General features: G+C 44.6%; 2 protein-coding genes across 8 annotated transcripts in view; one reads left to right on the top strand and one right to left on the bottom strand.

Annotated features, from left to right (window-relative positions):
• pikfyve (phosphoinositide kinase, FYVE finger containing) overlaps positions 1–10,956 on the top strand; it is a 53,581-nt gene extending 42,625 nt beyond the window's left edge. For all 6 annotated transcript variants that reach the window (XM_047370627.1, XM_047370626.1, XM_047370624.1 and 3 more), the window contains 10 exons: positions 1,169–1,264; positions 1,358–1,438; positions 5,790–5,881; positions 5,973–6,032; positions 6,542–6,718; positions 6,837–6,940; positions 7,011–7,139; positions 7,214–7,475; positions 7,560–7,634; positions 10,573–10,956. In XM_047370627.1, coding sequence (XP_047226583.1) covers positions 1,169–1,264; positions 1,358–1,438; positions 5,790–5,881; positions 5,973–6,032; positions 6,542–6,718; positions 6,837–6,940; positions 7,011–7,139; positions 7,214–7,475; positions 7,560–7,634; positions 10,573–10,688 — 1,192 coding nt within the window. In that variant the 3' untranslated portion in view covers positions 10,689–10,956. The remainder of the gene's footprint in view (positions 1–1,168; positions 1,265–1,357; positions 1,439–5,789; positions 5,882–5,972; positions 6,033–6,541; positions 6,719–6,836; positions 6,941–7,010; positions 7,140–7,213; positions 7,476–7,559; positions 7,635–10,572) is intronic.
• A 6,966-nt stretch (positions 10,957–17,922) lies between these two features.
• raph1a (Ras association (RalGDS/AF-6) and pleckstrin homology domains 1a) overlaps positions 17,923–27,546 on the bottom strand; it is a 96,620-nt gene continuing 86,996 nt past the window's right edge. For both annotated transcript variants that reach the window (XM_047370000.1, XM_047370001.1), the window contains 5 exons: positions 27,427–27,537; positions 27,180–27,278; positions 26,116–26,236; positions 25,863–25,993; positions 17,923–22,001 (listed from right to left, as the gene is read on the bottom strand). In XM_047370000.1, the coding sequence (XP_047225956.1) occupies positions 19,680–22,001; positions 25,863–25,993; positions 26,116–26,236; positions 27,180–27,278; positions 27,427–27,537 (2,784 nt within the window). In that variant the 3' untranslated portion in view covers positions 17,923–19,679. The remainder of the gene's footprint in view (positions 22,002–25,862; positions 25,994–26,115; positions 26,237–27,179; positions 27,279–27,426; positions 27,538–27,546) is intronic.

The following is a 27,546-nucleotide window of genomic DNA, read 5'->3' as shown; positions in this document are numbered from 1 at the left end:
ATTTCTAATTTTGTCAATCTTCCGGAGGTGAAAGAAGAAAATCCTAGAAACCTGTTTAATATGGGATTTAAATGACATGTCCTGGTCAAAAATAACACCAAGATTTTTTACTTTATTATCGGAGGTAAATTTAATGCCATCCAGGTTAAGTGATTGACTAAGCAGTTTCTTTTTTAAAGACTCCAGTCCAAAGATGACAACTTCTGTCTTGTCTGAATTTAGAAGCAGAAAATTTAAAGTCATCCAAGTTTTTATGTCGTCAAGACATGCTTGTAGTCTATCTAACTGGTTGGGCTCATCAGGATTTCTGGATAAGTAAAACTGAGTATCATCAGCATAACAGTGGAAATGTATCCAATGCTGCCTGATAATTTTACCTATTGGAAGCATATATATAGTAAGGAGAATTAGCCCAAGCACTGAACCTTGTGGTACTCCACAATTGACCCTGGAAATGATTTATCATTTACATGAACAAACTGGAATCTGTCAAACAAGTAAGATTAAAACCAGCCTAGTGCTGTTTCCCTGATCCCTACAGCATGTTCCAGCCTTTCTAGAGGGAGTGGTGGCATAGTGGTTACAGAGCAGGGCATTTGCATCCTGGAGAGGCCACAAGCACCCGGTTTGAATCCCACAGCCTGACACGTTCGGCCCTTGAATTCTTCCTGGGCGCCGCACAATGGCAGCCCACTGCTCCCTAAGGGATGGGTTAAGTACAGAGCACAATTTCTCCATTGTGAGATCAATTAAGTTATTATTCTAAGAGAATATTGTGATCGACTGTATCAAATGCATCACTGAGATCTAACAGGACAAGTACCGTCCATCAATCCGTCCATGCGTCCATCCATCCATCTTTCCATCCATCCACCCATCTATGCGTCCATCAATCCATTCGTCTATCCATCAATCAATGCGTCCAACAACCCATCCGTCTATGCAACATCTTTCCATCCATCTATCCGTCTTTCTGTCTATCCATCCATCCAACTGCCTGTCCATCCATCTATCCATTCATCCGTCTGTCCATTCATTTATCCATGAGTCATCATGGATGGATAGATTTGAAGTTTGTAAAATGATGTCAGTTTTGGCCTAACAATGTGCAGGAACCCTGCAGATAATGTAAAAGTGCTCAATGAGTTAATGTTGTGTGTGTTGACAGTGATCCAGATAAACACTACCTGATGTACGAACATGAGCGGGTTCCCATTGCCGTGTGTGAGCGCGAGCCAAGCTCCATCATCGCCTTTGCTCTCAGGTGACCTTTCACCTCCCTACCCACTGTGTATTTGTTTCAGCTCAGCATAAGTAATGTGCTGCTTGGTTCTACCCAATATTTGCTGTCCTCCAGTTGCAAAGAGTACAAAACAGCACTTGAGGATCTGTCCAAGGCGTCAAACGCAGCCGCAGACGAGCCTCAACAGGCTGTCAGGTATGAAGGTCTCATGTTTGGTTGGGATTATCTTGATCATTAACACATTATATCCATTATTATTGGAGTTGTTTGTTTTGTAAAATGCTTCAATGCCCGGGAACCTAAAAGATATCCAGTATAAAAGGTGACTGAGCAACTATATAAAATATTACCCTTCATCCACTACCTGTGAGTGAGTACCAACTCATTCATAACTCTGGGTTATATCTAACAGCTTTGTACATCTAGAAATGTAGTTTTCTGCCCATTCTTTTCAAACCAGCTGACGTACAGATAAAACGGAGAGCGACAGTAAACATCCAAATTTTCAACTAGATTTAGGACTATGACTATGCTATACTAATCCTGAGTATGCTTGATTTAAACCATTTCATTGTAGCTCTTGCTGTATGTCTGGAGATGTTGTACTGTTGGAAGGTAGACCTTCACCCCAGTGCAAAGTCTAATGCACTCTAACTCTAACAGGTTTTTCTTCAGGGCTGTCCTTCATTGACCCAGTCCTCTGCTGCTACCACCATTTTTGATGGCAGACTGGAGTGTGTTTAGGGTGATCTTTATTGTTTTCCTTCAAACAAGGCATTTAGCATGACGACCAAAAAAGTTCATTTTTAGTCTCATCTGACAAGAGTGTCTCTTTCACAAGTCTGCTGTGTCTCTTACCTGGTTTTGTTACAAAAGGCCAGATTTATGGAGAACATGACTAACAGTTGTCCAGTCAATTGATCCTGCTACCTGTACCACAGATCACTGCAGCTCCTCCAGAGACATATTGGGCCTCTTGACTGCTTCTCTGATTAATCCTCTCTTTGTCCATCCTGTTAGTTTAGGTGGACAGCCATGTCTTGTTAGATTTCCAGTTGGTCCATCTTCGAATTGTGTTCAGATGATGGATTAAACTCTCAGGTGGACCATTATTTTAAAACTAGGTGACTGTGAAGACAATTGGTCGGAGTGGATTTTATTTAGGAATGTCAGAGTTAAGGGGGAATAAATAGCAAAGCACACCACCAGGTTTTAGAACTTTATTTGTAAAACATTTTAAAAATTATTGTTAACTGAGCTGAGGAACAGGATCATTTGATTTCTGAAGTAAGCGTTAAGTTTCTTCTACTTTAAGTAGCTCATTTCACCATAACAGAAGCACCAATGCAACCAGTCTGGAGTTCTTTTTGGGGTAACCGTAGAGATGTTTTCTCAGCGAAATCAAGCTTTGTGAGTGAGGCTGCAGACCCAAACTCTTCCTCTTTGTAGGCGGCATTGGTGACTTGAGTTGGCTTCACCAAGTCATGCAGAGGAAGTGGAACTTTACATGTTGTACAGTAACATCTAATATGCATAAACGCACCTTGTCAATACTGGGTGGTCTCCAGGAACTAACCAACCAGAGCAAAGGGAGAATTTTGGAAAGGTTTTTTCCTGTTAGAACAACCAACATTCCTTTGGCTGAACATTATTACTTTATGACGTGCCTAGAACAACGCCCGAGGGAGGCCTCCCCAATCTGTCCAGGAGGCATCCGGTATAGATGCCCGAGCCACCTCAACTGGCTCCTCTTGATGTGGAGGAGAAGCGGCTCTACTCTGAGCTTCCCTCGGTTGGCCGAGTTCCTCACCCTATCTCTAAGGGAGTGCCCGGCCACCCTACGGAGGAAGCTCATTTCAGCCGCTTGTATCCGTGATCTTGTTCTTTCGGTCATGACCCAAAGTTCATGGCCATAGGTGAGGGTAGGAACGTAGACCGATCCATTCTTCCCTCACTCGTGAACCAGACCCAGAGATACTTGAACTCCTCCACTTGAGGCAGGTGCTCCCCTCCAACCTGAAGAGGGCTACCCACCCTTTTCTGGTTGAGAACCATGGCCTCTGACTTGGAGGAGCTGATCTTCATCCCAGCTGCTTCACACTCAGCCGCGAACCGCCCAAGTGCATGCTGTAGGTCTTGGCTAGAGGGGGCCAGCAGGACCACATCATCTGCAAAAAGGAGACGAAATCCACTGGTCCCCAAACCAGACCCCCTCCAGCCCTTGGCTGCGCCTAGAAAACCTGTCCATAAAAGTTATGAACAGGACCGGTGACAAAGGGCAGCCCTGCCGGAATCCAACACGCACCGGGAACAGGTCCGACTTAGTTCCGGCAATGCGGACCAAATTCCTGCTTCGCTTGTGCAGAGACCGGATGGCCCCTATTAAAGGGCCCCCGACTCCGTACTCCCACGAGGGACACAGTCAAATACCTTCTCCAGGTCCACAAAGTACATGTGGACCGGTTGGGCAAACTCCCATGAACCCTCGGGTACCCTGCAGACGATATAGAGCTGGTCCAGTGTTCCACGGCCAGGATAAAAACCACACTGCTCCTCCTGAAGCCGAGGTTCAATTGTCAGCTGGTCTCTCCTCTCCAGTACCCTGGCATAGGCCTTACCAGGGAGGCTGAGGAGTGTGATCCCCCTATAGTTGGAACACACCCTCCGGTCCCCCTTCTTATGAAGGGGGGACCACCACCCCAGTCTGCCAGTCCAGAGGCACTGTCCCCGACTGCCACACAATGTTGAAAAAGCGCGTCAACCATGACAGCCCCACGACATCCACAGACTTGAGGTACTGAGGGCGGATCTCATCCACCCCCGAGGCCCTGCCACCGTGGAGCTTTTTAACTACCTCGGTGACCTTAGCCAGGGTGTTCTAAGAGTCCAACCCTGAGTCCCCAGCCTCTGCTTCCACCAGGGAATGCGTGACGGCAAGATTGAGGAGATCCTCAAAGTACTCCTTCCACATCCCAATAAGTCGAGGTCAGCAGCTCCCCACCTCCACTGTAAACAGTGTTGGCGAAGCACTGCTTCCCCAACCGGAGGTCCCGGACGGTTTGCCAGAATCGCTTCAAGGCCAACCGGTAGTCGTTCTCCATGGCCTCACCGAATTCCTCCCAGGCCCGAGTTTTTGCCTCTGCCACAGCCAGAGCCATGGCACGCTTGGCCTCACGGTACCAGTCAGCTGCCTCAGGAGTCCCACAAGCCAGCCACAGCCGATAGGACTACTTTTTCAGCTTGACAGAATCCCTTACTGCCGGTGTCCACCACCGGGTTCAGGGATTGCTGCCACGACAGCACCGCAGACCTTACGGCCACAGCTACAGACAGCAGCATCAACAATAGTTGGGAGAACATGGTCCACTCGGACTCTATGTCTCCAACCTCCCCTAGAATCTGGTCAAAGCTTTCTTGGAGTTGAATACGTCCCTGGCCAAGGGCTCTGGAAGATGTTCCCGACAGACCCTCACTATGCGCTTGGGCCTGTCTGGCTTTCTCCTCTTCCAGCAGATCCAACTTCTTACTACCAGGTGATCAATAGACAGCTCAGCCCCTCTCTTCACCCGAGTGTCCAAAAGATGCAGGTGAAGGTCTGAAGATACGACAACAAAGTCGATCATCGACCTCCTGCCTAGGATGTCCTGGTGCCAAGTGCACTGATGAACACCCTTATGCTCAAACATCGTGTTCGTTATGGACAATCCGTGACTAGCGCAGAAGTCCAATAATGAAACACCACTTGGATTCAGTTTGGGGAGGCCATTCCCCCCAATCATGCCTCTCCAGTTGTCACTGTCGTTTCCCACGTGGGTGTTGAAGTCCCTCAGCAGAATGACAGGGAGTCTAACTCTGGATTTTATTCTTTTTTACAGTGTTTTGTGAGTTTATTCCAGATTGATGGAGCATAAGAACTGAATGCTGCTTCTCCTTGTTTGGTTCTGGTACTGGAGATGCAGTGTAGACCTGATCCAGAAGACCCGAGTGGTCTGGAAGGGTCATACAACAACAGCAGCAAATCTTTAATGTATTTTGGTGCTAAGCCATTTAGTGATTTATAAACTAACAGAAATATGTTAAAGTCTTTTCTATGTAGGCCAGGGAGCCAGTGGAAGGACTTTAGAACTGGGATGTTCTCCACTTTCTTAGTTTTAGTGAGGAGGCAGACATCATCGTTCTGGATCAGCTGCAGCTGTCTCACAGACTTTTCAGATAGATCTGTGAAGACACTGTTGCAGTGATAAATTCGATTAAAGATAAATGCATGGATGAGTTTTTCAATAACCTGCTGGAATATTACCCCTTTTAATCCTGAAAATGTTCTTCAGGTGATAGAAGGCAGACTCAGTGATCTGTACCAGAAAGCCAGACCCAGTTCTCCAGTCTCTCCAGTGATATATTATGATCAACATCATATTACCTAAAAATGACAAAGCATGTCTCATTACAGCAGTGTAGAATCCTAGGGTAGCATTTTAAATCTGGGTTAAATAAACTGCAGGAGATCTGACTTGTGTTTGTTTTTCATTCCTCTGGTTGTCTGCAGTGCAGAGAGTTGGGTGAAGAGCAGTCCTGCAAGGCTCAGTGACTCTGTATTATCACAGCAGAGTCGCATCAGCACGGACAGCGAGCCTCTCAGTATGGACTTGCATGTTCTAATGAATAACAAAACAAGATCTCACTGCAGAGTGACAGAGGTAATGTGGTTTAAACCTTTTTCCATTTTCAGAGGATGCAGATTCAGCAGATAAGCAGAAGAAACAGACCGTAAACCCACACATCGAGCTCCGTAAGTCTGTTTACACCCTGAGATTCTCTGAAGTATTGAGTCAGCTATAATAGAGAAAATCTACATATAGTTAACAAAAGCACATATCAAACTATCTCTTAATAATATGCCCGGATTCTAAATAGGACATTTATAGCAAGCAGTCTTATATTTTTGCCAAATGTATGCATGTATAAAGTTAAGAGCAATGGCCCAAGGACTTGACCCTGTGGAACTCCGTAAATTACAAAAAATAATAAAATAAGCTGGAATTTGTCAGACAAACTGGATCTAAACTAGCCAAGTGTTGCTTCTTTTACCCTATAATTCTGTTCACCCTCTAATAGAATATTGAGATCACCTGAATCAGTTAGATCCCTGGACAAGTATAGACACAACTGTGTTAGTTGAGGCTATGAGAATATCCTGTCTCTTGGTTGAAACATAAGATCAGATCCATAAATAGGAATTTAGAACCCTGATCCTCTGATGTAAATCCATCTGATATCCTCGTCCCTTTTCCAACTCAGAGTTCTCTGATGCCAACGCCAAGTTCTACTGTCGGATCTACTACGCTCGGGAGTTCCACAGGATGCGTGAGGAGATCATGGAGAGCAGCGAGGAGGGGTTTGTCCGCTCGCTGTCACACTGTGTAAACTGGCAGGCTCGAGGAGGAAAGTCCGGAGCAGTTTTTTATGCTACCGAAGGTCAGAGAGGATTTCTTTCTGCTGGATGTTCTTCATTCTGCAAGGCTTCTTTCTCTGCTTAAATCTGATGCTGCAAAAGGATTAAACTTCACACTGAAGCCCTCTTTTCTCCTGTCAGATGACCGCTTCATCCTGAAACAGATGCCCAGGCTGGAGGTCCAATCCTTCTTGGACTTTGCTCCACACTACTTCACCTACATCACTGGTGCTGTGCAGCAGAAGGTATGCTTTGTAACTCCTGTTTCTGTGTTGGCTTTTAACAGTTCCGCGTTTAACCACGTGTGTTCCACAGCGGCCAACTGCGCTGGCTAAGATCCTGGGAGTTTACCGGATCGGATACAAGAATTCCCAGAACAACACGGAGAAGAAACTGGACCTGCTCGTCATGGAGAACCTCTTCTACGGCCGCAAAATGGCTCAGGTGGGGTCAGCTCACAGTTGGAGTTTCTGTCTGATTCCTGTTGAAAGTGTTGACTCTCTGTGTTCCTCCTGTAGGTGTTTGACCTGAAGGGCTCACTGAGGAATCGGAACGTGAAAACGGACTCCGGGAAGGAGAGCTGTGAGGTGGTTCTGCTGGACGAGAACCTTCTTAAGCTGATCCATGACAACCCGCTCTACATCCGCTCCCACTGCAAGGCCATCCTGAGAGGCGCCATTCACAGCGACGCCTACTTCTTGTCAAGCCATCTCATCATCGACTACTCCCTGCTCGTGGGGCGGGATGACACCACCGACCAGCTGGTGGTGGGGATCATAGGTGAGGAGGGGGGTGGTATGAAGACCTCTGTGTTCTGATTCAGAAGCTTTGTGTTGATGGTGCTTCTTCTGCTGTCTCCTCCAGATTACATCAGGACATTTACCTGGGACAAGAAACTGGAGATGGTTGTTAAATCCACTGGAATTCTGGGAGGTCAAGGTAAATGTCTTGTGGTTTTTAGGAAAAGTTCACCACATCCTCTGAGATGCTCCTTTTAATTGTTTTGAGACATTCATGTTGTCTCACTGAGTTTAACAGCTGCAGTAAACTGAGAGTTTAAGACGAACTCCAGTTATTTTCTACAGAAGAAAACCAGATGTTTCTCCTACAGGGTGGATATGCTTGTCTTCTGTATGAGCTTTGCAGTCAGGCTCTCCTAGCTTTGTTATTGATGAAACGGCAACCTTCTGACTGTCTTTAAGTTTAACTAGAAAAACTGAAGGCTCACACATTAACCAGAAAAACTAAAAGATTATCTTGAGTTCTGCCTCAACACCAGGGTATGAATTCACCCTGAAGTAGGTCGCTCCAGTCAGAGTGCTGTCAGATCTCTGAGTTCCTACATAGTATTCATGTGAGAATTCCAGACTTCTTCCCAACATGATTTGTGGTTCTCAGTCCTTTATGCCAATTTGAAACTCTTTTCCATATCTATCCAGACCTGGAAAATCTTTAGATCAAATTCCAGACATTCCCAGACTGTATAGGAACCATGGCAGGGATAATCATTTTTGGAGGCCTTGCCCACACCAACACGGATATGTTGCTCCAACCATCCCTCTCATCCAAATGCAGAGGTTTTGGTGCGGAAAACAGAGTTGTTTTTTTGTAAAGAACCTTCCAAAGTAAATATTTTTTTTAACTGTTTGTGGTGTTTTTGTGTGAACTGGAGCCGTCAATATGCAGATGTTTGGAAAAAGTTGCACATGTCCATTGAGTTGTTTCCCCATCTGTCCCTCTTAGTCCTGACTCTGTTTGAAGTTCAGATATGAGGAGGCCATGTTGATGACTGAAAGGAAAGAACACTCTAGCTTAATCTGTTTATGGAGAATCTTCCCATAGCACTTCTTCTATGGAAGCAAATCGTTACCATATTTCAAATGAAAATGCATTTCCAGAAATGCTTTTTCATTTTAAGAATGTGGCTGCATTGTTTGACTCATAAATGAAATTAGTAATCAATAATCCTATTTGCATTTTAATTTTCTTCTTCAAGACTGCTCATTCCTTCACTAAATTAAAATGAAAAAGAAAAAGACATTTGAGATTTATTTTTCAAAATGTACCCCAGCAAATAGATACCAAAATTCAATATGAAATGTAAAATTTGAAAATGAAAAAGCATTTCCAGAAATGCTTTTTCCTTTTAAGAATGTGGCTGCATTATTTGAGCCATAAATAAAATTAGTAATCAATCATCCTATTTGCATTTTCTTCTTCACGACTGCACATTTTATGCCATAATCCAAAAGAAAACAAAGCAGACATTGCTTTTTCGTGGTCTGCCCGCAAAGTACTGCCCGGAACTTGAAAACGACAAAGCATTCCGAGCGGCGGGCGCAGAAGAGTGACGTCAGCAGCCGCTCTTCCTCAGCTCCCTGCTGACCAAGCTGGCACCTTCTGGCATCCTCTGAATCCCCTGCCACCCTGCAGCAGTTCCGGTAGCAGCTTCGGTGGCAGGCTGTGCCAGAACTGCCACAGCCTGCCACCGGAACTACCAGTTCTGCCTGCCACTGCCACAAATTGAGCTTGGCCCTGCTGCAATTCAATCAATTTCTCGGCACGTTTGCAATGTAATGCAATGCAGACGTGCACAGCGCCCCCTACCGAACAAGATGGGTAGCTCAGTCAGCAGGGAGCTGAGGAAGAGCAGCTGCTGACGTCACTCTGCTGCGCCCGCAGCTCGGAATGCTTTGTCGATTTCGAGTTCTGGGCAGTACTTTGCGGGCAGACCACAAAAAAGCAATGTCTGCTTTTTCTTTTTGAATATGGCATAAAATGTGCAGTCGTGAAGAAGAAAATGCAAATGCAAATAGGATGATTGATTACTAATATTACATTCTTAAAATGAAAAAGCATTTCTGAAAATGCTTTTTCATTTGAAATATGGTAACGATTTGCTTCCATATTCTTCAGCCATGTTCAGCATCTTCTTTAGAATTATGTGGTTAATGTCAACATGCGACACCTAGTGGTACAGCATAGACAGTACATTATCTCAAACCATAATTCCATAGACGGATATTTTTCCAAAGCAGAAATCTGTTTAAAGAAACTATCTGGAGTTGTGCTGCTGTGGCCAGTGGCGGTTCTTATTGGCAAAGTGAGCCTGTCCAGGTTTTCTGTGGATTTTTACCCAACAGTTGGTACTGAAGGTGAAAGTGGGATGGATTTTCTGGTCTTCTGCAGATTTTGGCCTCTTGAACCTTTTACCTGAAGGTGAGGGTATGGCCAGGCTGTGTTGGTGTGGGCTCATGGATTATGAGCCTGGCTCTACAGTGTGCTCTCCTGAGGTAGATGCTCCTGGTGCTAGATAATAAAGTACATTAGCCAACCTGTGTTGCTGGTTCAAGAGGGCATTTTGTCATGAAGTGAAATTTTAAGTAATTCAGTCTCAGACTGAACTAAACATTGAACCTGGTCTTTAAACTTGTGGACCCCTGTATGCCTTTATGTGAGACAAATATTCCCTCAGTTAACACTTAGCACTCCAGCTGGATTTAGTAACATCCCTTCAACAACAGCAAGTTAGGTTGAATCGCCTGCCCTAAATCAGCTGCCCTGCTAAAACTAAGAGAGAAATAACCAAACTAGTTAGATTCACCATTATGGCGAATATTTCAGCCAATACGATTCCTGAAAGTTTTTATGAGTAAAATCATTTGAATAAAATAAATGTAGGTTCAGCACAGCATCACTACTTTCTGATATGCATTTAAATAATTGTAGTTGAAAAGATTTATTTAGGAAAAGAAAAAAATTATTTGTTATTCCGTGGTTTAAACATGAGTTTATATGTGATGCCCCCTGAACAGTTTGTTTAATAATGTTCTGACTTGGATCTGGATCCTGATGTTCTGCTGCGTTTGGTCTACAGGAAAGTTGCCCACCGTGGTTTCTCCAGAGCTGTACAGAGCTCGCTTCTGTGAAGCCATGGACAAGTACTTCCTGATGGTCCCGGATCACTGGACCAGCTTGGGGATCAACTGCTGAGCCAAAGCGGACTCACCATGCACAGAATCCTGACTCAATATCATTCCACAGCATTCAACAATTTTTACCCAGCTGGATGCACTGCAGTGACCTTCTGGATTCCCCTGGTGCGTCACAGAGAGGTTCTGGTTTTATATTCGGTTCCATTTGAGTGGATTACCAGAAACACTTAGTGCTTTGGTTTTAGTCTCCTGAACAAACTGCTTCTTGTAATTTAATGTTTGTACCTGTATAGAGATTATGTGACTATTAAAGATTATTAACACTGGGCTGTTTGTGTTTTCGTGAAGGTTTAGAATTGATTCTGGCCACTCCAGAGCAGAGAACTGCACACCATTCATTCTAGTAACATCTAACTCACAGCTGCTCTGTATTCATGGCTTCATCAGTGTGTTTGTTAGGATTTTATGTGTCTTAATTGTTTTTTTCCAGAAATCTTAGAAGTGGAGCCACCTGCCTTATAAGACACCAAATTAACACTCCACCTGTGTGTAATTTAATCTCAGTGGAAATCCAGTTCTGTGAAAATTCTCAGAGATCTTTAGGGTTGCTGGAAGCATCATGCTGTGGGCTGTTTTTCTTCAGCAGAGATAGGGAAACGGATCATTGATGATGTAAAGATGGATGGATCTACAGTGCCTTGCAAAAGTACTCGGCCCCCTTGAACTTTTCAATCTCTTGCCACATTTCAGGCTTCAAACAAAGATATAAAATTCAAATTTTTTGTGAAGAATCAACAAGTGGGACACAATCGTGGAGTGGAATGAAATGTATTGGATATGTCAAACTTTTTTAACAAATAAACTGAAAAGTGGGGCGTGCAATATTATTCTGCCCCTTTACTTTCAGTGCAGCAAACTCCCTCCAGAAGTTCAGTGAGGATCTCTGAATGATCCAATGTTGTCCAAAATGACTGATGATGATAAATAGAATCCACCTGTGTGTAATCAAGTCTCCGTATAAATGCACCTGCTCTGTGATAGTCTCAAGGTTCTGTTCAAAGTGCAGAGAGCATCATGAAGACCAAGGAACACACCAGGTAGGTCCAAGATACTGTTGTGGAGAAGTTTAAAGCCGGATTTGGATACAAAAAGATTTCCCAAGCTTTACACATCACCAAGGAGCACTGTGCAAGCAATCATATTGAAATGGAAGGAGTATCAGACCACTGCAAATCTACCAAGACCCGGCCGTCCCTCTAAACTTTCATCTCGAACAAGGAGAAGACTGATCAGAGATGCAGTCAAGAGGCCCATGATCACTCTGGATGAACTGCAGAGATCTACAGCTGAGGTGGGAGAGTCTGTCCATAGGACAACAATCAGTCGTACACCGCAACAATCTAGCCTTTATGGAAGAGTGACAAGAAGAAAGCCATTTCTCAAAGATATCCATAAAAAGTCTTGTTTAAAGTTTGCCACAAGCCACCTGGGAGACACACCAAACATGTGGAAGAAGGTGCTCTGGTCAGATGAAACCAAAATCCAACTGTTTGGCCACATTGCAAAATGATATGTTTGGCGTAAAAGCAATACAGCTCATCACCCTGAACACACCATCCCCACTGTCAAACATGGTGGTGGCAGCTTCATGGTTTGAGCCTGCGTTTCGTCAGCAGGGACAGGGAAGATGGTCAAAATTGATGGGAAGATGGATGGGGCCAAATACAGGACCATTCTGGAAGTCAACCTGTAGGAAAGAGACCTGAGACTGGGACAGAGATTTATCTTCTAACAAGACAAGGATCCAAAACATAAAGCCAAATCTACAATGGAATGGTTCACAAATAAACGTATCCAGGTGTTGAAATGGCCAAGTCAAAGTCCAGACTTGAATCCTATCAAGAATCTGTGGAAAGAGCTGAAGACTGCTGTTCATGAACACTCTCCATCCAACCTCACTGAGCTCAAGCTGTTTTGCAAGGAAGAATGGGCAAGAATTTCAGTCTCTCGATGTGCTAAACTGATAGAGACAAACCCCAAGCGACTTGCAGCTGTAATTGCAGCAAAGGATGGCGCTACAACGTATTAACGCAAGGGGGCCGAATAATATTGCACGCCCCACTTTTCAGTTTTTTGTTAAAAAAGTTTGACATCCAATAAATTTCATTCCACTTCACGATTGTGTCCCACTTGTTGATTCTTCACAAAAAATTAGAATTTGATATCTTTATGTTTGAAGCCTGAAATGTGGCAAGAGGTTGACCAGTTCAAGGGGGGCGAATACTTTCGCAAGGCACTGTAAATATAGAGCAATCCTGGCCCAGGTTCTCCACAGGCCTGGTAATGGGCCAAGCATTTGATTCAGACAGGAGCTGCCCACCTCTGGTTTAGATCAAAGCATATTAATGTGTTAGAATGGTCCAGTTAAAGTCCAGACCTAAAGCAAGCTGAAAATGTGTGGCAAGACTGTTCACAGATGCTGTCCATGAAAGGCATGCAATTTTGGCAATAAACTCATACACACTCTTTCTCTCTTTAAACTGGATGAGATTTTGTTCTTGGATGAGTCGATTATTCATGTTGAGCAGAAATGATGGCTGCTAACGATGTTGGGGACATCAAGGAACAGCCATCAGCCACTGTTGCCACCAGATGAGCCTTTGGTGGTGTTACAGTGTGGGCAGGTGAGTCTATACATATCTGTCAATACAGACAAGGAACAGCTGCTGGAGACTGGGGTACCTCGAATGGAGTGGCCTGAACTTTCTCCAGACCAGAATCCCATAGTACACCTATAGGATCAGCTGTGTCACTGTCTAGAGGCTCCTAACTCTGTACCTCAATGACCTGAGGGGAGCCCTTCAATAAGAGTGGGATGCTATGCCTCGGCAGACATTTTTTGTAGAGGCATACCCACCACTGTTGTTGGCTATTGTTTCAATAAATTAAGATGAGGAAATCACCATAAGATGCTTCTACTTAAATGGTCTATACACTCTGAAGCATAACATTAAGTTTTCCAAAAATTCCCCTGAAAGGCAAATATCTCAAACTTTTGTGTGTATATCTATACATAACATTTTCCTTTCATTCCTTTCCAAACTCTTAGTTTCTCATCTGTCACATGAAATACCTCAAAATAAAATTTGTCTGGATTAGTATTTTGCACGGTGGCGCAGTTGGTAGCACTGTTGCCTTGCAGCAAGAAGGTCCCGGGTTCGATTCCCAGCCTGGGGTCTTTCTGCATGGAGTTTGCATGTTCTCCCCGTGCATGCGTGGGTTCTCACCGGGTACTCCGGCTTCCTCCCACAGTCCAAAGACATGCCTGTTAGGTTAATTGGTCACTCTAAATTTCCCTTAGGTGTATGAATGAGTGTGTGCATGGTTGTATGTGTGTTGCCCTGCGATGGACTGGCGATCTGTCCGGGGTGTACCCTGCCTCTCGCCCATAGACTGCTGGAGATGGGCACCAGCTCCCCCGCGACCCACTATGGAATGAGCGGTAGAAAATGACTGACTGACTAGTATTTTTCAACCCTGGTCCTCAAGATAACCCGCCCTGCATATTGTAGTTGTTTCCCTGCTTTAGCACACCTGATTTCAATTCATGAATGGTTAACAGGCTTTTGACAGACTGCAATCATCTGAATCAGGTGTGCTAAAGCAGGGAAACATCTAAAACTTGCAGGGCAGTGTGCCTTGAGGACCAGGGTTGAAAAACACTGGTCTGGATGTGACAAAAAAGAAGACAATGTGAAATGTTTTTTACTTGTTCCTCTTTTATTTGAAATGCATCAGCAGGTTTCACACCAGCAGCAGCGGCCACCTGTGCTTCCTGATGTTCTTAACAAGTCGCTGATCAGTTTGGAACTGGTTTGGTCCGATGTTGGTAGCCACCAAAACACACCGCTGCATGGGCCGAGTGTGTGTTTTCCCTTCAGTTCATCAGAAGTCCTTCTTAGAGGAAGTCTACCACCCAACATCACAACAAATCTCACAGAAAACTTTCTAAACCCTGGAAATAAATAGCTCATAAACAAAGAAAATTGCACATGAAGAGTTTAAACTGGGTCAGTAAGTTGATGTTTTTGGCTTCTTGTTTTGGTGGTAATGGTGCCATGCAGGAATATTCCAGATCAGAGACAAACAGAAGGCAAGAACAGGTACAGCTGTGTGAAGCCGGAACATTTAAGGAAAAGAAAAACCTTTGTCTGGACTGACCAGGACACGGACTCAGGACCCAATGACTCAGAACCTTTCTTCCTGACCTATAAGCTCATTAAAACTGCCAGGCCTCAGGCTGTGGTTTTAAAGGGCCACTGGCGAGCAGAGGCTCAAAGGGAGCCTCGCTCCTTGGATAACAAGGGTTCTCTTCAGTTGATTTCTCATCAGGAGCAAATAACGGAAAAATAGTATTAAATAATAGATTATTTTAATTATTAAAATTAACTGACAGGTTTGGGTTAGTTGGCTCTCACAGACTGTGGGCTTCCTGTGTGTTTGCTAGATAAGTTAGCCACTAAAGTGTGTTTCTTGATTAATCACATTTAGTTATGCTACAGCCCTTTTCCCAAATGGTATTATATTAATCGCTTTCCTCAAAATTATACACCCAATACCTCATTATGATGCTGTGAAAAAGGTTTGAGATTGTTGCAAATTTATTACAAACGGTCTTTGCTGTGGAGCTCAAAATTGAGCTGAGTTTGATTGGACATGTTTAGGAAAGGCCACACCTGCCTACATAAGGTCCCACAGCTGTCAGGAAATGTCAGAGAGCAAACACCAAGCATGAAGTCAAAGGAATTGTCAGTGGACCTCTGAGACAGGATTGTTCTGAGGCACAAATCTGGGGAAGGATGCAGAACAATTTCTGCTGCTTTGAAGGTGCCAATGAGCACAGTGGCCTTCATCATTCCTAAATGGAAGAGGTTTGGAACCACTAGGACTCTTCCGTCTAAACTGAGCTATCAGGGGAGAAGGGTGACCAAGAACCCCATGGTCACTCTGTCAGAGCTCCTGCGTTCCTTTGTGTAGAGAGAACCTTCCAGAGGATAACAAAAGGCACCTGAAGGGCTTGGACCATGAGAAAGAAAATTATCCGTACTGATGAGACAAAGATTTAACTGTTTGGTTTGAATGCCAGGCGTCATGTTTGGAGGAAACCAGGCACCAGCCATCACCAGGCCAATGCCATCCCTACAGTGAAGCATGGTGGTGGCAGCATCATGCTATGGTTATGTATTTCAGCAGCAGGAACTGGCAGACTAGTCAGGGTAGAGGAAAAGATGGATGCAGTAATGTACAGAGAAATCCTGGATGAAAACCTGCTCCAGAGTGCTGTTGACCTCAGATTGGGGAAACAGTTCAATTTTCATCAAGACAATGACCCATAGAACACAAGCCAAGAACTCAAATGAGTGGCTTCAAAACCACTCTGAGTGTCCTGGGGTGGCCAAGCCAGAGTCCTGTCTTGAATTTGATTGAAAATCTCTGGAGAGATCTGAAAATGGCTGTGCACAGACGTCTCCCATCCAACCTGATGGAGCTTCAGATGTACTGCAAAGAAAAATGAACCAAACTGCCTAGAGATAGGTGTGCTGAGCTGCTGGCCTCCTATTCAAAAAGACTTGGAGACTGTAATTGCTGCGAAAGATGGATCAACAAGTATTAAGCAAAGGCTATGAATACTTACATAAATGTTATTTATTTTACATTGTCATAATGGGGTACCATGTGTAGAATGTTTGAGGAAAAATATCCATTTTATACATTTTGCAATAAGGCTGCAACATAACTAAATGTAGAAAAAGTGCAGAGCTGTGAATACCTTCTGGATGCACTGTAAAGTTCTAGTCAACTGCTTCATGTTCTACTTGGACACATGAGCTTGAGGTACATTTAAAATTTATCTAATCTAAGGAACATAAAGCAGCCTCTGTTTTCATCTTTATGATTAAAGCTGCTCTGACATAAGGTCAAAATAGCACCCCCTAGAGGTTCCTGGGTTATACCTTCAAAGAATTAGCACTTTTGAAGGCTACCTCTGGAGTACAAACTCATCTAACAGGCCTGTTTTAAGGATTAGATATTCCCTCTGACCTGTGTAATGTCTACCATCTGCACTGAAATGGAGCAGCTCAAGGAGAAGAATCCAAACAGAGCTGCTTTCCCAGAAAAAGTTCTGGGTATTTCTGCAGAAACCAGGAAGTTCCCTTTGAGTAACCCTCACATGACCATGCAGTCCAGTGGATTTAGTCACACCACCCTCCTACATATATATCTATTTTCTGAAGGTTGTGGTCAGTTTCTAAACACTTGTTAACAAATGGCATCATTATTTTCAACCTCAGTGTTCTGCTGATTAAGGCCTACAGAGGGGCTGGTTCTCCAAGCTTCGCTCCACAATGAAGAACAGGCTGTGAGTCTTAAACCCTAAACTGCAGGCATTCCATCCACCTGTCAGCAGGGGGAGCCATTTGTTTTACAGTCACTTGTTCCCAGGGCATTTCTAGGGCTACCACACACTGCCAGAACACAAAGCCAGAAACAAACCAACTAGCAAAGTGACTGACCACAATGACAAGGACAGGATGGACCTACTACCAAGAAACCTTCCCCCAGGTTGAGTTAGATGGAACTGATTGGCTCCATGGTGGAACAATCGGATCCAACGTGCTGGTTTCATGAGATTCTTCATGCTGCTGCTCATCACAGTGTGGCTCCCCTCATACTAAGTTGGACTTCAAATCTGACAATAGTTTTCAATCTGCAGGGTGGAGATGAAGAAGAGGTGGGCTGGCACACTGCGCTAGGACTGGTTCAAATCTAAAGCCACGTTCTTTCTGTGAGAAACTGCCTTTAGGTGTTAGTTTGGGTTACTTCAGCCTGTCTGATGTGCGTCCTGCCTCTCAGTCCAAGGTTAGCTGGAACAGGCACCAGCCAGCTGTGTTCCTGAACAGGATGGATGTTCAAGCTGCATCCCTGCTGCCCTGGCAGCTCCGAGGGAAGGGAAGACAATAAATGGTGCTACAATACTACATGACACAGACTGTAAAGTGCCTGCAATCTGATGCTAACCTCACTGGCTGATTTTCTGATGGGCTTACAAAAAGTTTTTTCTGTACATTTAAACATTCTGACCAATACCAGCCTGTGCCCGGGCCCGGCTCTATTCCTGTAGCCAGGATGAGAGCACTGGAACATTTGGAAATGGAGACGCGGTTGACATCAAGTTTTCATGCTCCATGAACTGTTTCACATTCTGTAACGTTACAAAAACAAATAAAAAATCAAGATGTTTCAATGGGATTTAATGCAACGGATCAACACAAAGTAAGGCATAATTGTGAAGTGGATGTATTCATCCCCCTTTACTCTGATACATCTAAATAAAATCCAGGGCAACAGTCTGCCGTCAGAAGTCAGGTCAGGGATAGGCTTGAAAACAATATCCCAAGCTTTAAACATTTCAAACATCTCATACATTTTCATCTCAATCCATCATCTGTCAATGGGAAGATGAATGCATAAATGCACACCTACCAAGACATGACCGCCCACCTAAACTGACATGTGGGACAAGGAGAGCATTAACCAGAAAAACAGCCAAGAGGCCTGTGGTAACTGTGGAGGAGCTGCAAAGATCCGCAGTTCAGGTGGAAGGACCTGTTGACAGAAAAACCGTTAGTCGTGCTCTCCAGCCATCAGAAGTACCATCTGCAAATGGGACAGGCCATGTAGAGGACACAGCAAACATGCTATGTGTGGTAGAAAAACTATGGCTGGATATCACCTTGAATAAAACAAAAAATGGTAGAGGCAATATCATGCTGCAGGGCTGTTTTCCTCCAGCAGGAACAGAGAAACAAGACGGAGTTAAAAAAAACTGTTTGCTATCATTGATTTGTAAAAAGTAATTTTTGGGAGTAATTTTCACTCTAGATGTGCAGAGCTGGTAGAGAAATTACTTAAAAGAAAGTATTGACCCTGTTGATCTTATTTAAACAATACTGAGAAACATGTTTAATTTTCCTGATACTTCACAATTATGCACCACTTTGTGCTGATCTATCACATGAAATCCTAATAAATACACTGAAGTATGTGGTTGCACATACTTATGCACATACTTGTGCATTTATTATGCACATTTTTATCATGTATAAAAATGTGAACAATTTTAAGGGTATAAATAATTCAGCTGAGCACAGTGGCCATCTAAATGACACCCAACAGCAGGTACATAGATTCCTGATGGTCAAAGAAAAGGGGCCTTTTTATATCGAAACCAGATGGTGGAGTGGGATCGAGCCCATGTTTAACTAACCAACAGATCAGCCAAAACACATTTTGATTAAATTAAACCGAACATTAACTGTAAGTCTGGCAAACCAGGTGCTTGTAGAAAACAGACCCATGTCCAATCAAATTCATTCTCTTTTTACGCTTCTTCAAATTCAAAATACTTATTACAATATTTTTCCAGTATTAAATTATTTGATATAAAAACACGCAAAAAAGGGTTAACAAAATGGCAATGCTCCCTCTAGGATTGCCCTCCCCCCCTCACACACACACACGCTTCCCCACACAACTCTCACAATATACACTTTTATACACATCATCATCATCATCGACCTTCCTGTTTCCTGGTTCCTTCCACTGATCTCCTTCCGTAGCCTCAGTCCATGCAGTACCTGGTATATATTGCAGCCAAATGTCACTTCAAGTCTTTAGTATGTTTCAATGCAAAGCTGCACAGATGTGAAAAAAAGGCTGGAGAGGGGGGTTTTCTGTCTTGCCAACTATATACATATATATATTTATATATTTATATTGTTACTCATGTTGGATTAAACATGTAACGATGGAATAATGAGGATTAATCTGAGATTAGGAGTAGGAAACACTGTTTGCTACTTGCTTGGGATCCAAAGAGGAATATTTTGGGACTAAGGAGAGATGTTTTTTTTTTTTCCTCTCTGCAGGAACAATGGGATCTAATTGGTCAGTTTCTTTAGTGAGCAACAGTCAGAGTCACTGCATCCTACCACTCACTGGTCAGTTTGGTGCTTTGGTCCCGTTTGGGAGGAGCGGGAGGCGGGCCTCGCCGCAGCGTTGCATAGCCTGAGATGTTGCCGTGTTTGGCTGATTGGGAGTGCCCGTGGTGTCGCGACAGAGTATGGGAGTGTCCTCGAACCCCCTGCTGCTGCTGCAGGAGCTCAGGGGGGGGAGGCGGGAGGAGCGCCATGTCATCCATGGTGCCCACAAGCTCCATCTTGGAGGAGGAGATCAGGTGGGAGGAGGTGAGTGAGCCGTGGCGTGACACAGACTTTCTCTTCAGCGTGCGGTTGAGGTCCTCCAGGAAGTGAGGCTTCAATGCCAGGGAGACAGGTCCGGCTGATTTTGGAGAGGTAGGGGGGACAGGAGAGGAGGAGGAAGAGGAATAAGAAGAGAGGGAGGGGGGCGGGGTTTGGGACAGAGGAGGAGGGGAGAGAGGCAGTGAGATTGTGTTGTCGTACTGTGCAGTGTTGCTACTGCACCGGTTCATCCCCGGAGGAGGCACCGCCCCTTTCTTAAGTGAACCTTGTTTCCATGACGGTGATGATGACGAGAAGGTGGATGTTGCCGACTGTAGAGAAGGCTGCATCTGAGGTTGGGGGTTCACCACGGCAACCTTGGGAGGGTGGTGGAACTCTGAGGGGTGAGGTGGGGGAGGGAAAAGCTCTGATTCGGTTGGGGGAGGAGGGAAGTAGTCAGCTGATGAGTCGAGGTGAGGATGCTGGGGGGGTGGAGGTGGGGGAGGGGGAGATGGGAAGTCAGGCTGTTGTTGCTGGCCGGTCTGCAGTCCTTGGATCACCAGTGGCAGATTGGCCAGATTCAGCTTCCCTGGCTTGGGGAGCGGAGCAGGAAGTGTGGCGGAGTCTTTGGAAGGAGAACCTGTTGCTGAGGAGGAGCTTGATGATGTTCCTGTCTGAGAGGCTTGGCCAAATTTACTCAGCAGGCTCTCTACCTTCTTGGGCCTCTCATCCTGAGTGTCTTTCATGGAGGATGCTCTCTGTGGAGTGGGTGGAGGCCCACGCTTGGTAGATCCAGTGGACGAGGTTGAGGGGGACTTCTTGATGGGAGAGCCCGTCTTGGAGGAGGAGGAGGAAGAAGGAGGAGGAGGAAAATCACCTAAGGAGTTGTCAGGAGGAGGTGGGGGGAACTCTGGTGACTGTGGAGCTGCAGCACCCCCTAGTTGCCACTTTGGTTTGGCCTTCACTGCAGGAGGTGACTGAGGGGCAGAACTGGAGGCAGGCAGAGGGGAGGTGTTACCTGGGAACTGATTGACAATCTGTTTGACCAAAGAGGAGGTAGCAGCTGCGATGGAGATGGACATAGAGGAAGAGGATGGAGAGATGGACAGGTTTTTGGAGGAGAGGCTGTGCTGTTTGGGCAGAGTAGGAGGGGGCTGATTTGGAGAGTGTCCCGTAGAGAAGCTCTGCTGCTTTCGGACAGGACCATGTCCAGTAAGTGGTTGGGTGGGAGACACAGGTGAGAGAGCAAGGGGGAGGGAGGAGGGGCCTGATGGTTTGGGAGCGGTCAGTGGGGGGAACCCACCAGAGAAGGTTTTTGGAGGAGCAGGTGGGGGTGCATTAGGGGACAGAGGCCGGAGGACTTGGAGTGAAGCTGGGGGAGACAGTTCTGCGAGAGGTGGAGGAGGTGGGGTGGAGCTATTCTGCAGTGCTGCTGGGTTAAAGTCATAAACCATGTTGGGGAACTTCTGCGATAGGAACTGCTGCAGGCCTGCGTTGGAGAGCAGATGGCAGGGATTAAGGAGGGGCTCCGGAGAGGGAGGAGGGGGCAACCCATTGGCATCAAGGCTCTCTGGAGGAGGAGGTGGGAGGCATTGAGGCTCCTGTGCCTCCTCCTCTGGTAGAGGCGGCGGTGGCAGAGAGTTGGGGCTCGGCAGACCAAACTTCAGAGCAGCCATTGCTGAGCCGGGAACTGGCGCTGTAGGTGGGGGAGGAGGAGGGGGGGATGGAGGGGAGGTGCCGTAAGAAGCTGGAAGGGTGTTGTAGTTCTGCATGGGAAGGGAAGCTGGGCCAACGCTGCCTGCCTGTTGCATTATGGACTGGTTCTGACTTTGCAAACGAGCCAGAGTGCTGTACTTCACGTAGGAGGAAGGTGGTGCCGCCTGATGGGCCACACTTGCCATGGGGGGCGGAGGGGGAGGAGGCGAGGGGGGGGACTGAGAGGAGGAGGAGTCCTCGGTTGCAACAAGCCCGTCAGTGTAGCTGCTCCGGGAGGGGGGAGTCTGAGACTGGGGAGAGAGACTGGGTATCTGAACAGGGATGGGCCTACTGATAGGGTCGATCTTCATCATCTGTGGTGAGAGAAAGAGGAGGAGTAGTGAGAGAAGGAGGGGAAATAAAACAGACTGTAAGAAATCCAACATCAAACCAAAGCACAGCTGGCTGAGGAGAGTCAGATGATGCACTGTTCTGCACCCATGTTATCTACTGCAGGTAAGATGCTTATCAGTCTTTTCACCAAAAAAAATTTTTTTAACTTTGACATTTCCTTTTAAGCTTTACCACTCCACATCCTTCCCAACAGACTGGGTCAGTCTGACCTTATATGCACTGGATTTCAATAACTTCTGCGAAGGTGTGAATTGGTTAAAAACCCAGCAGGCATGCATTCAGTGGTATCAGATGGTAAATATTGACAGACAGTAGAATTCAGTATTAGCAAGAACAGTTGCTGAGAGGAACCAATCAGAGGACACATTCCTGTCCCTGCCTCCAGACAGTTAATAGCAAAAGTGTTAAGGCAGCTGAGAGCCCAGATTCAAGCGTGTTCCAAACATCGCTTTAAAATCCTCTTCCAGCATACCACGCGCTTTAAAAGGAACAACAGTTCAAATCCAAAAACTCTACATTTACTAGTAGGTCTACGTTCCTACCCTCACCTATGGCCATGAACTTTGGGTCATGACCGAGAGAACGAGATCCCGGATACAAGCGGCTAAAAATGAGCTTCCTCTGTAGGGTGGCCGAGCACTCCCTTAGAGATAGGGTGAGGAGCTCGGAGTAGAACCGCTGCTCCTCCACATTGAGAGGAGCCAGTTGAGGTGGCTCGGGCATCTATACCGGATGCCTCCTGAACACCTTCCTCAGGAGGTGTTTTAGGCACGTCCCATCGGGCCCAGGGGACGACCCAGGACACGCTGGAGGGACTATGTCTCTCGGCTGGCCTGGGAACGCCTTGGGCTGGAGGAGGTGTGTGGGGAGAGGGACGTCTGGGTGTCTCTGCTGAGTCTGCTGCCCCCACAACCCAGTCCCGGATAAAGCAGAAGATGACGAGTATGAGTTCAAATCCAGAGATACGTGTGGTGAGTTCTCAGAGATGAACAGGAAATGGGCTCAAACCCGGAGTAGAGCAATGGATAGAAAAAAAAGTGTATTATTGTTATTCATAAATTTGATTTGACTCACTTAAAGTAAATCATAGCATAAGATCAGATTGATCAATCATATTCTGATCTGAAGCCAGTGGGTGCTTTCCTCACCAGTTAAGCGTATTGCCTCTGACCTACAGATGATGTTTGGTGCCAGTCCCACTGAAAATGGCAGCAGGTTGGTGTGGCACTGTTGCAGATTAATGTTTATGATCTTTTGGAACCCTTACATAACAAATATTTAGACATTGTTAAAAACGTTTACCTAACACCTAAAGCTCCACCTGGAGACATCTACATTATTTCCAAGTCAGCAAATGAAGACCTACTAAGCTTACTTCAGCTCAGCTAGCTCTGCTTTAAGATGAATGTGTGCAACTTGAAAAACTATGGGAGTCTTGGCTGTTTAACAGCTAAAATACAGAAGGTCATCTTAATTAAATTATCAACAAACTATAAGGACACGGGGACAGATTTATCCAAAGAAACAGAGGACTGGATTTCCTTTCCATCAGTGGTGAACAGGGAGGTGTTGAGACTGGATACTAAGATCAGAGATATTAGAGACATTTATGGGAAACCTAAAAATACTCACTCTTTTGTTTTTACAAAGGTAAAGGTTTCAAAATTACATGCAGTTTTTAAAGACTCTGTCATTGGTGCTGAATATTCTAGTTTCACAATCCAAATATAGATTTTTTTTCAGATTGTAAAGTGGTTGTAACACCAAAAAGCATTGAAATTCCCCCTTTGTTTGTTTTCCAACCGATTAAACGCTTTTATAAATTTCAGGCTTTATTTTAAGCCATCCAGAGTTATCCAGCTCAGTCTGAGTATTTTAGTATTTAAGCTGGACTTAATGAAGCAGCCTAAATTCAGCTTTGCTTACAGTTAGCAGTTAGGTTCATACAAATCATTCCGATCTTATCAGGCACCGTCACACTACCTTTTTCTTTTCCGATTTATAAAGCTGTGTGGTCTTCTCAAATACTTTTGGAACAGACTGCTTTTGGTCATTCCATCTTTATTATTAGTTGACTGTCAACATGAAAGAGCAACTCAACCACTGCTTCGGTTCTTGCTTCAGAATAAAAGTCTCAAACAGGCTGTGGAGCTTGAAGAACTGAAATTCATATCTGGGGTTCATAATATCAAAGTACTCTTGCTGACAACTGACCATGTCCAGTGCCTTTATGACCACAGTGGAGCAATCATCTAATGGCTGCTTCCAGCAGGATAATACCACAGAGCTCAGATCAGCTCCAACTGATTTTCTTTTAAACATGACACTTGAACTTGAAGGCTTCCACTGTGGTAGAGGATCCACGTCATGGATGTGCAGTTAACAGATCTGCAGCAACTGTGCGATGCTTCTGGAATGTTTCGGAGACTTTGCTGAATTTATGCCGCGAAGAATCAAGGCAGCTCTGAAGCCAAAAGGGGGACCAAGCCCGTACTAGCGAGGTGTACCTATTAATATGGCCAGTGAATGTATACTTTTGTACTATCTAAAGACCAGTCTCTGATATTTATGTCACCTTAGGAGTGGGAACTGAAAGCTCTTTGGCTTTATGTTTGCTGCCATGTTGTGTTTACAGGACATAAGTTTTCATCACAGCTGAGGTCTGGTCCATCCCAGTGTGTTGAACAGTTAGCAGATTTAATTCAAACAACCTGCTTGAGAAGCATTTCAGCCAGAGATGGTGAAATGAAGAACTGATGCAACAAGAATGTCAGATGACAAAGTAGAGAACATGTTGAACTCCAGCAGACATCCACTGGATGAAAGCACCAGCAGCTGGCTCTGTAACATCCCCATTCCCAGTTAGAAACACATCCTACTATCGAAGAAACATCTGACATGGAAACCTTCCAACTGCTGACATTTTCTGGGAACAGGGGTTTCACAAATCTGAACACTGATGTTTTCCTTCAGCATCTGGAGGTAAATGACTCATGCAACAACACACTCATCCATGTATGAACACAATAGTTACACCTTTTATGTTCTATACTCTAAACAATAGTCACATGATTCCGTTGGGATCTGATGCTCCACTTTTAAAATAGGAATTCTGGCAGTGGAAATCCAGCACTGCTAACCATTCCATTAAAGAAAGCACTCTACCTAAAGCTACCAAACCTTTCACCTGTTCCCACATTACAATCACAAACCTCCACTGCCGGTTCTACCAATAACTGTCTCATGGGGGCTGAATACAAATGCAGTAAGGGAAAATGGTGACCTTATACTTCATAGTTATGTTCCATTTTTTTTGTCTATCTCATAAAATCTCAATAAAATCCATTGAAATCCAAGTTTGTAACGTTGTCAGAATATGATCAACTTTAAGGGGAATAAATCCAAGAAAAAAACTAAAAAGGAGCCTTAGTTTAAACATCTTTATCTACTTTATTGTGTAATATTTTTAATATAGTATTTGTAAATAATCTAGCCCTTCTTTTAAAAAGACATTTTACATTATATTTCTATGTTTTTTTCCTCTTTATTTCTCTTTCCTTATTTATTTTAATGTTTACCATCATTCAAAGTTAACTGCCTTCATTTCAACCACAAACAGCAAACAGACAGGCTGTTAAAGACTTCACATGCTTGTTACATCACTTCCTGTCTAACCTCCGCTGCCTCCTCCTCCCCCCGCACAGAGAGGGACCACCATCCGTCCTTTCACCTTTAAACGCTGCTAAAACAGTAGAAAGGAATTGTGGGAAAAGTACAAAAAATTAGCGAGTGATTGACTGTGTGTGGTTGTGTGTTCACACCTCTCCTTGTGTTCCTCTCCTCCAGGCGTCAGAGAAAATTGAGCTGACCACACTCTGGGTGCGGGTGTGTCCTGATGATGCCAGCTCTGAAACGCCACTGTCTGATTGGCTGGAGTGGTTGGACTGTGACTCTGAAAGTTGGATGTTTTGCAGGTTAAACACTTTGTTGAGTCAAAAAATACAACACTTTCATGTGGCCATACAGCTCATCATCGTTTACTAAATGATCTGAACCAAGGTGGTTGGACCAGACCTGGAAGGCTGGAAGAGCTAGATCCAGACTTGATGGAAGAAGAGGAGAGAGAGGACCAATCATAGGCTGCCTCTGTCCTCCTCATGGCCTCTTGGAAGTTGATGTACAGCTGCTTCCCGTACTGACGGACACACAGACAGACAGGTCAGAGCCACTGTGTCTCCCTCTGGGACAAACACATACATACATGTACAGTGGACGTAAAAAGTTCCCAGATCCTTGTTAACATGTCAGATTTTCTGTGATGGAAAAACTGAAACCATGATAAATCCAATCAAGATTTTACCCTCCTAAATGTGACATTGATTCTGTACAGTTAAACTAAAAAACTTCTGCATGGGAGAATCCCACGCAAAAGAAATCTGCAATAAACAAGAGACAGAACATGAGGATTGGACTACACCCCCACTCAGTTCAGGAGGTTTACATTAAGACAGGAAATGAACAGGTTTTAAAATAATTCATTCTAACCTCAAATGTACAAAGCTACAAAACATGGTCAGTATTTATTAAACAAAAAGACAAAGTAATGTAAAAAAACTAAGTACACCCCACGATTCAAAACCACCATTATCTGTAATAATTCAGTGTAGTTTTTATATCTCCAATTTTCTCAGTCTGTCACATCCTCCATCATTGTGGAGAAATTTCAGGCCATGTTCCTTTCCAATGTTGCTTCAGTTCATTGAGGTTTGTGGGCATTCTTTCAACACAGTCCTTTTTAATCTGGCTAAGATCTGGACTTTGACGAGGCTATTGCAATTGCTTGATTCTTTTGTTTTCAGACATTCTGGAATTCAAAGGAACTGAAAAAGGTGCAAAACAAACAAGAAAAGGTCTGATCAAGTGAACTGGGTTTTTACGTTTTCTCATGTGGTTTAGCTTTTAGAACCAATTTGTTGCTAGGTAGCAGGTGGTTGTCATGTCCAGCCTGTAAACTAGCTTTGAGTAATTTCCATCCAGCACATAGACATATTATATTAATTCTTCAGACTGGTCTTGTACTGTACAGCACTGTGTTCATTTTAAGGGCTTCTGGTTTGGTTTTTGGGATTGGTTGGTACCTTTGCAATGCGAATACTGTTGATCCATTGTTGGAGGGTTCTGATGTCATCACAGCACAGGTACTTTATATACTGAGACTTCTTCTGGATCTGAGGGTGCTAAAAAACACACACACACACACACACACACACATACAGTATTACATTACATCAAATCACCACAGTATGTTATTAAATATGCCCTCGGGTGTAGAGACAGTTTCTGACCTCTAGGTGGCAGCTGGAGACCTTCACTTAAACATTTTACCTTTAGCACCATGCAGTAGTCTGTAGGGGCCTTGTACTTGCTCTTGTAGTCATGACCCAGGTAAACATTGACGTGATCCAGCTGGAGGAAACACACCAGGTCCCTGGAAGTCTGAAAACA

This window comes from Girardinichthys multiradiatus, chromosome 7 (genome assembly GCF_021462225.1).
Source record: "Girardinichthys multiradiatus isolate DD_20200921_A chromosome 7, DD_fGirMul_XY1, whole genome shotgun sequence".
NCBI classification, from domain to species: Eukaryota; Metazoa; Chordata; class Actinopteri; order Cyprinodontiformes; family Goodeidae; genus Girardinichthys; species Girardinichthys multiradiatus.
Note: the sequence above shows the minus strand (reverse complement) of the source record. Positions and strands in the feature narration are given on the sequence as shown.